This window comes from Nannobrachium achirus (genome assembly GCF_963921795.1).
Source record: "Nannobrachium achirus genome assembly, chromosome: 3".
Lineage (NCBI taxonomy): Eukaryota > Metazoa > Chordata > Actinopteri > Myctophiformes > Myctophidae > Nannobrachium > Nannobrachium achirus.
Genome location: NC_137812.1, coordinates 35,461,680 through 35,471,332, shown reverse-complemented (window position 1 = coordinate 35,471,332; position 9,653 = coordinate 35,461,680). Strand labels below are relative to the sequence as shown.

At 43.7% G+C, this 9,653-nt stretch overlaps 1 protein-coding gene across 1 annotated transcript; it reads right to left on the bottom strand.

Moving 5' to 3' along the window:
* Window positions 1–45: 45 nt before the first annotated feature.
* On the bottom strand, window positions 46–2,151 carry LOC308282207 (prostaglandin E2 receptor EP1 subtype-like; the record flags this gene model as incomplete). Its single annotated transcript, XM_080722552.1, has 2 exons — window positions 46–321; window positions 1,279–2,151. The coding sequence occupies 2 exons, from the start codon at window positions 2,149–2,151 to the stop codon at window positions 46–48; spliced, it is 1,149 nt and encodes a 382-aa protein (XP_080578678.1).
* Between the last annotated feature and the right edge of the window lie 7,502 nt (window positions 2,152–9,653).

Genomic DNA, 9,653 nt, shown 5'->3' with positions numbered 1-9,653 from the left:
AAGGACCTGGCTGGAGGCAAGAAAAAAGTCCAGAGGAGACATTGTTCAGCTCAGATTGTTTTTCACTGTGCCCTTCTCTGAGCTGTGAAAGGAGGTGGGGTCCCAGCGCCGTAAGACGCTGCTCTTCAGGTTTCCTTGGCGCTTTGTGATGAGGTAGATCTTGCGAAGGACAGCACGGCGCAGCAAGATGTAGACCCAGGGGTCAAGGATCTGGTTCCAGGATGCCAGCCTCACGCCCATCACCATCAGGGTCTTGTAGGTGGACAGGTCATCCCCAATGGAATCTCTATAGGATCTGATCACTGACATCAGGCCAAAGATCTGCAATCAAGAGACAGCACAGGCACTTAGCATCATCGTGTTAGAAACACTGGGTTCAGCGATCACATCAATACCAACCTACACATTTTGCATACATGAATTAAACAGAGTGAGTTATGCAGCATCACCAGGCTAATAATAAAACCATTACAGAAAATAGGATACACTAAAACCTTAGGAAGCTTCAACGTCAAAGGGACCTCCTCACAATACAGTAGCTATTCAGGATCAGTGTACTGATTACTACGGCACAATGCAGAGCCACTGAACAGGTGAGAAAAGTCATCTTTCACTTCTCTTTAGTTTGAGTTTATATTTATGTCATGTTGCCTTCATGGGTCACAAAGAGAAACTAAACTGAACTGTGTGTGTGTGTGTGTGTGTGTGTGTGTGTGTGTGTGTGTGTGTGTGTGTGTGTGTGTGTGTGTGTGTGTGTGTGTGTGTGTGTGTGTGTGTGTGTGTGTGTGTGTGTGTGTGTGCGTGCGTGCGTGACGTGTGTGTGTGTGCGTAGTACCTACATGTATATATATACACAATATGTATATCAGTTTATAGGAACAGTACACTCAACTGCAACTTGCCTGCTTAATATGTAGTCCATTCCAGTGCCCGCAGAGAGCCATTGTCGTGAATTTACAACTTTACAACATCAGCACTTAGCCTTCTCTCTAATCCAGCATGACTAACAAATAGGACAATAAAGACAATTCTCCATCTGTACTGTGTTTGTGTCTTTATCTAGGGCAGTGGTTCTCAAAGTGGATTCCAGGGACTCTGTGGGTTCCTTTAGGGGGGTCTAAATTGACCCGTACAAGTCTGTAACTTTGACAGTGTACAAATGGAACCAAATGGACCCGTCAGGGTTTATTTGTACACTGTTATTTGTACACTGTCAGAGTTAAGGGGAGACCTTGCAATTTGAAAGTTTGAGAAACAGTGATCTAAGGAGCTGCTCACCAGCAGAGGGCTCCAACAGATGCAGGAGGTGACCATGATTCCCACCAGCTGAGCCACCATCTCTATGTCGTGGGACTTGGCCGAGTGGTGGCTGCCGGGCTGCCGCCTGAGCCGGGCCAGCACCAGTGTCAGTCCACTGATGGTGTTGCACACCAAGGCCACGGCCAGAGACGCCAGGCCCAGTCCGGAGAAAAGCACCACGAAGGCCACGTCCGCCTCCTGTGTGTCCTCGGCCAACACCTTGATGAAGCACCAGGTTCCCGGGTACTGGTAGGTGTAGGAGCCCAGCTGGAAGCAAGGCAGCATCGCCACGCAGAGGGCCACCAGCCAGATGACGGACAGGGAGATCTTTGTCCGCGTGGTGGTGACCAGAGACGAGTGCAGCAGCGGCTGCGTGACCCCCAGACAGCGTTCGGCAGCCATGGCACAGCCCAGGAAAAGTGGGCACAGGCCAAAGAATACCATGCTGCCACCGAGGAACTGGCACATGGCGTCGCATGTGTCATACGCGTCAGGAGACACCCCTCCAGAGAGGTAGAGTGTGAGGACCAGAGACCCCAGGATCACATGTCCAGCGAAGTCAGTGGCCACTAGTGAACTCGCAAACAGGAGGAAAGTGGCTTTGGAGCGCCTGCGCTGGTGAGAGTAGGCGTTTGCCAGGATGAAAAGGGCCACGATGTTAGAGATGATGCCCAGAGTCATGGACAGCATGGCTGCGATGGGTCCACTGGAGGTGGGCTGCTCCCAGGTGAGGTTCCCCTGCTGAGACAGGCCCTCCATGGACGCCCCAGCCTGCACCTCTCCTTGGCTGTGGTTTGAGAACGGCGGGAGGTGATAGGGGGGCGAGGAGTTGTAGTGGCTCATCGCTAACATGGTGGAGATTTGAAGGTTATAAGGCCCATGGCGCTGAGAGCCTGCAAGAGAAAGAGTATAGGCCAATAAATGTAGACATTGAATATCTGACGCATTGTTTAAATTAGTCAGATATGGTTGATTTTTAAAATGGAACAATGTTGAAGCCGTAAATAGGCCTAATATTACTGAGACTCTATTGAGACAGCTCAAATGTTCAGAATGTTTTCACAGAAAATTACAGACCGCAAATTATCCTCGAAAACTTCCCTTTAAACCTGACACAAAGCCCGTTCACCCCATGAACCTTGTTAAGTATGACTAGAGAGCCAAGGACAAGTTTTGACAGTTCTGTTGAGACCACAGAGACATTCCTAAAGCCTAGTGGGATTTCATGGTGTTTACACACAGGCTGTTGATGCAAATAAACTGAGAATACATGGTGAATTACATTGACTAAACTCCACACCTCAAGTCTGAAATATCTAGTTTATATTTTTTATTTATTATATTCTTAATTGCAACAGATGGAATTAACTCCTTAATCAAAGTAGGCCTATATCAAGCAGGCTTGATGGCTCCTGTTTTATTGATGATATCATATAAAATGTTTCGACATTGATCCCTTCAAGGAGAATGTAGAGAGTGTAGAATCACAAATAGCATGCAAACGATATGTTAAAACTGACTGTACAATTAAATGAAATTTATCATCTATTTTTGATAAGTGACTTATTGGTTTGATTTCATTTTGATATTAAACAAATAGGCCAACTCACCAATACATGGAAATCCATTCAGTTAAGAAAGATAGATGTTCAAAAGAAATGTTATGAAATGATATTCCTTCACAAAGAGATAATCCAGAAATAATCCATTAAAGACGTAACAATTTCACCGAATCCTTCAACAAATTGGTGAACATGGTCGACAGTCATGTTTCCATTTGGTGATGGAGACAACTCTCCAGTCCAGAAAGACGTTAAGTTGATAACGTTCGTTTAAAATGATCCATGGCTATCTGCTATTTGTAGATCGGCGAGATAAAGTGCAGATATTTCTGCAACACGCTACTCTACTGTAGCCTACTAACCCACGGGTCTCCCTGCACGCTTGCACGCTGCGTTTATATAGCGCGTCTCTCGTAGGCTACGCGCAGCCCTTATGGGCGGCTCTGCATGCATTGAGTCAAGTTCACCTCTTGTCTTCTTGCAATATTTATTTTTGTGAAATATTTGTCTGTGCAGCAATTTAGTCTGGTACTCCTGTTTGTATGTTCAGATAAAGCATTAGGCTCTATGTTATTACATTATACTGTATATTATTGATTCATTTATTAACCTTGCTATCTAGGCTACTCGATCATAAATGATATCCTCTTAGGCTATATTTTGCACACATTTCAATTAAAAGTAGGCTAAGGTGAGGAAATTGTTTTGTTGTTAAATAGTGTTAAATAAAAAGTGTTAAATAGCTCTATATTCTAAAAGTAGGCCTAGGCTATTAATTGCTATCTCTCCAGCTCTTCATTAAATAGAAAATGCATTTTCAGGTCAGGATACCAATTGTATCCAATCAGGGCAGAGCACTCAGTATGTAGAGTAAACAAGTGAAATTGGAAGTGATGACTAAGAAATGAGCAGACACATTTTGAACTGCAACACTGAAGCTGATATGGGTAGGCTACTCTTTCTTGATTGGTTGAAATTGGCAACCTAAACTGAACATGAGATGCCTGTTACTGAACACACTATATGCTACTAGCAATGATTAGAATAGAGCTTTATCAAAAATAATATCACTTAGGGGCTACTCTACTTTTTAGGAATATTATAGAACTCAGGTAGGCCTAACCAGTTTTATTCTGTGATTAAAGTTGAGGAATGATCATTTAGTATTTGGTAAATGTTTTTGCTAGAGAGGTTGCAAGAGCCTGGTATCAATCAATGCAAGCCTACTTGTGCTTAGCTACAGTACCTACTTGTGCTTAGCTACAGTACCTACATATTGCCTAAGGTTGTGCTCAAAATAGCCATAGAGAGGTATCAGCTTAGCTCCAGTAAATGTTAGGGTCTTATCAGACTGTTGCTGAGGCAGTTAACTCCAACTGATATTCTCTACAACTTCTATTTCCTGAATGACTAGCCAAGAAGCAACTCAGAGACAGGCACTCAGCCATCAACATTGAGATGTATTAAATGCTTAAAGCCTTAATCACAGCTCTAAAAGCCTCACCGCAGGTAACGGAGGTTGTTGTTTTTTGTGGTGGTGTAGGTTGTGAAGAGCTGTGTCCTATAATACTATCAACAATAACACAGTTGTTTTCATTGAATTCATATTTATTTTATTATAATACAATGGCTATACAGCTCAATGTCATTGAATGTAAAAATAGACATGCTTCAAGGACTCTGAGGTAAAATCAACGATGTTCTCTTTCTTTTTGACTGACACTTCAAAAATGGTCAAAAACTGTACGGAAGAGGAATGTCTCAGGCCTGCACCCCAACTTTTGGTTCCTCTACTGCTCACTGGAGACAGGTGCACATGTTTATTTTAATCGAATCAGGGTCTGGCAACCCTGGCTGGACGGACACACAAGACTGTGGTCTGGAGGCACAATAAGTACTTGTACAGGCAGCCGGGGTAAAATCTGTATTGTTCATTTTACTCTGAGAGTGTAAAATGGAGTACTTCGTGGGTACTCTGGTGAAAGTAGGATGAACGAGGGAAACCCAAAGCCAGAAGGTTTTAGAGAGGTTGGCATCGGTGTCATAGGTCTTTGAAGTGATATAGTCTGACTGAGACTGTGTGGTCCTTTCCTGACCACTCCGTTTGGACTTCTACTCTGTGAATACAGCCAATATGTTAAAGACTCACCCTCTCACAAAGGGAAGCATTGACAAAAGCGGGACACAAACTACAACATCTGTTTAAGATGAGGTTAGCAATGGTGTGGAAAATAATAAACCTTTACAACTTTTTCAAGAGAAACACTCTGTGAGGAGGAGTGAACATGGATTCACTTAAAAGAACAGGAAAAGAAATAGATGTAGGAAGCGGGGTATTGTATCGCCGTCCCTCTCGTCTGACTTATTAAAAACCATTTGCGCGGAGCACTCTCCAAATTTGCTCCCCCTGTATTCTTTTCATGTGGTAACAGTGGACAGAACTGACAATGACTGCTACAGCCAAACACAAAAATGTGTCTCAAGCGTTATGTGCGGATTATCAGTGCTGACAGGACCTGTCTTTGATTTCAAAGCCCTCAGAGGGAATTTGCTTTCTGATAATGTTGCGTGACCACCTCATCCACAGAAAAAAAAACCTCCTCAACCTCAACACATCCCAAGGACACTTCAGTCTTGCCCTTATATATTGGGTAAGTGTCATGTACATTTCTATAACACTATTCAGACACTGTTGCAGACCAACAGTTGCGTTTTTGGACTCCCTAAACATTTTTCCTTCAACCTACTCTGAAAGGAGACCCCCACACCCCATTTCTTCATAATTTGCTCTCACAAATGGTGCCATTTGGCCCCTGTAACCCTTTGGCCCTTCCAACACCAAGTCTGGGGTTTGAGCCCCCCGTCCCCCCCGTTCCTCACTGACCACAAAGTGATCTTGAGAAACACTCGCTGTTCCTCTTGTCTGAATTTAACCTGATGATATTTGAAGTGCTCTCAGATGGAGGGGCTCTTAGAGTGGAGTGGAAAGGGGGCTCCAGAGTTTACTGAGATCTCTATCTATTCATAAGGATGGAATGTACTAAAGAAAAGCAGAAGGAAGTGTTGGTCAAAGGCAAAGCGCACCAAAGGTAGCATTTACATGTCTTTCTCTGCTTGTCCAACCACACCCCCCTCCCCTCTTACACACGCACAAAAGTACACTTACCAACACACACTCACGCGCATGCACGCACTCAAGCACGCACACACTCAAGCACGCATGTAAGCACGCACAGCAATGCTCTGGCCTCAAACCGACTTGTCCTTCATTCAACACAAACAGGCCGAAACAGTGCATCACTAATTCGTCCAGGTGATATGAAACTATTTCACCCCTGTCAGTCTTATTTTTTATAATAACCTAAAAGGCAGGATGTGTAGTTTGCCAAAAAACGATGTTAATCCTTCAAACGTGAAAATGTGTTGACCCTCAGACAAGGATACATTTTTCTTTTGCTCCTCTAATAATGGTTCGGTTTGCCAAACCATCCACATTCACAATTACAATGTGTTATTTTGAATCAAACTGTGGAAGATCACACTAAATTATTGAGTGAGACTAAAATAACCACGGAATACATTCTCCTGTGACATTTTAACGAGATGTTGGCTATCCTAACCGTCTGTCTGTCAAGCTACTTCAGAGTCAACAGAATGAGGAAAAAAAGAAAGAAACTGCATGTGGATGTGAGAGTAGGTTCAGAGAAGTATTGGGGGTGCATCACTGAATTCATTTTGGGTAAAGTGAGGTATGCATGTATCGTATGATTGGCAGGTACATGAACATATGTGTAGGTTTACAGTATATATCCATTGATATCAATTGTATATCTTTCAATAACTTACAATCGCAGCATACCTCAACCTTTATGGTTGATCATACTGTACCATTCAATGGCATTTGGAACACTGACATAGAACAGGATTGTGAAGTTGGTCAATTTAGTGTTTTCTTAAGTAAATGCAAATCGGCAATGCATGTAATTAATGATATTATTAACTATAACAACAGTAACAAGTAAAAGCCCAATACTTTACGATGGTGAATCCATTTGACGTGAAAGCAGACGTACAGGAAGACATCCTTAACTTTACGAGGCTACCCTGTGTTGACACTGCCACCCATTTACTGGGGCACTTGTGTACTTCATTGAACAGAACAACAGCTGTTCTACACATAATGGCAGAATTGGCCTGTTCAGTTACCCCTTCCACAATGACACAGAGTAGCTCATAATAAAAACAAAGGCTCGGAACAAAGTTTAGAGGAACGGTCACAGAACACTTTACGTTTGAACGGAGACGCCGTGTTTTGGTAGACTTCACTGTAGCTTATCCAGACCCAAACATTGTCTCTCACCAGTGCTGAAAGTGTCCTACATGCATTGTGCTTTTGTCAAAACTATGTGCACAGAGAATGTGTTTCTGTATCCGGGCCTCAGAGTTACTACAGGGGGTCCTCCAAATCTTTGAGTGATTGAAACTTTTTTCCCCTTTTTTAGATTAACCACTTGAACCCTAGTGTCCATATTCTGAGAATATTTGCCAAAAATAGCAAGGAGGTTTGGTGTAGCGGGGAAAAAGAGCAGACTAAGTACAGAGTGAAAGGTCAAGTTTATTAAGTATTGACGTTTCAAGTGGTTAAAAAACTGAAAACACAAATTAACATGAATCCAAAATACACTGATAATTGTGCTGTCAAACTAAACTATATGGAATCTCTGAAAAGGTTGTGGGGGTCCCTGCTTCATCTCTCTCTCTGCTAAGGGGTCCTTGGCCTGAAAACGTTGAAGACCCCTGTATTAGACAAACCATGATGTGATTATTGGATAATATGTTTTGGTTTTGACTGTGGATCCTGTCCACAAACCAAAAAACAGATGATGTTATTTGCGTTGGACTGGAGGTAGTTCCACTGTCTGATGCTATGAATTAATGTGGAGCATGGGGTTCAAGATCCAATGTGGCTTCATGTTCCCAGCCTGTGATATCAGTCATCTATGATGTCAGTAGTCTATTCTATGACATATCTAGAGCCTCATTGACTTCCATCCTTTATAGAACTGAAGTTATATTATTAAATTATAAAACGTGTATAAAACGTGTAAAGTATAAAACATGTGGAAAACAATTAGCGGGGGTATTAAGCCTAGTGGCAGTGTGTCAGTGTGCACAAAAGATTTGGTGTTGATCTGTGATGTGCAGAGAATGTTAGAGAGGCTGGAGCTGACATTTATAAAAAGGTCTTTTGGTGAAAATATCGAAAATAGCCGACCTACAAGCTCACAACGCGTCGCGCTGGGACGTGGTCGGCTATTTTCGGTGCTTGATGCCACACAACTAAGCATAATCAATTTCTTTCGCCATAGTAAAAACGGCATTCATGGTCTGGAGAGGGCACTTTTTACAGACGGATAAAAGGGTTGGGGCTCAAGCCCCCTTTGATGTCTATGTGGGCACGTGCCTGGTGCTGATTGGTCCAGCAGATTTCGAGATTAGCTCAAGACAGACACCCTTGGATGCTGGGGTGGTGCAGCGGTAAAGTGCCTGTCCACCACTGCAGAGGTTGTGGGGTCGAATCCACTGTGGCGCATTCTGGCTTTGTCAAGCGTCTACACAAACACAAGTGTTCAGGGAGTAAGCACGTGCACACATAGATATCAAAGGGGGCTTGAGACCCTGCCCTTTTATCAGTCTGTAAAAAGTGCCCTCTCTAGACCATGAATGTAGTTTTTACTTTGGTGAAAGAAATGCAAATGCCCTATTTTCGATATTTTTACCAAAGGGCCCTTTTAGAAATGTCAGCCCCTGCCTCTCTAACATTCTCTGCACGTCCCTGGCAGGGAGGCTGATATTATATCTCTGCACGTGTTCCTACGGGCTGGGGGCGGCACCTGTCAGCAGGGAGTGTTGGGCTGGAGGGGTAGGACGAAGGCACAACGTCCTCTCGGTGTGTCTCCTTACTGGCAGATGAGTCAGTAGTATACAATAGCAGTGACAACAAACAAATGTGTGTGGGACTGGGGAGGAATTAATTAGCATAACGACTAAACTGGAGAGAAAAAGGGGTTAAAAAAGAAAAAAGAAAGACAGATACCCCTCACACATACACGCACGCACGCACGCACGCACGCACGCACGCACGCACGCACGCACGCACGCACACACACACACACACACACACACACACACACACACACACACGCACAGAGCCAAATCATGTAAACACTGGCATATTTACAAGTTACATACTTACCGTAGGTATTACTGACCTGTTAGAAGTGCAAGGGTCACATTGTTCCACTGTTAAAAATCCGGGACACATGGTATGGCAACAAAATCCTTTATTCTGTCATCACTCCTCAGTTATCCGCCTGCATGTGAAATGAGGCCTAATGTACTGTATGGGCAAAGCACAGTCTGGTCAAAGATTCAGGATATGTGGTCTGGTCTGGAAGATAGCTTAATAGCTTCTCCAGCATAAATCAGAGCATCCTGTTGGAACCAGTCCTTCATCCGTGAGTTCAGAGGGATTTTTCATTGTGAGGCCTCCACCACTGGAGTGGAGATCACAAATTAGCGGTGCTAAATGGTGTTGTGCACACTGGAATGTGTGTGTGGTGTGTGCGCGCGTGCGTGCGTGTGTGTGTGTGTGCGTGCGTGCGTGCGTGCGTGTGTGTGCATTGCATTGTCGCCATGTCTGTGAGAGATACATATTCTTGGAATGAACAGTGTCTGTGTTCATTCAAGAACTGACTTGTTCACCACACATACTATAAGCATGATTTTGAG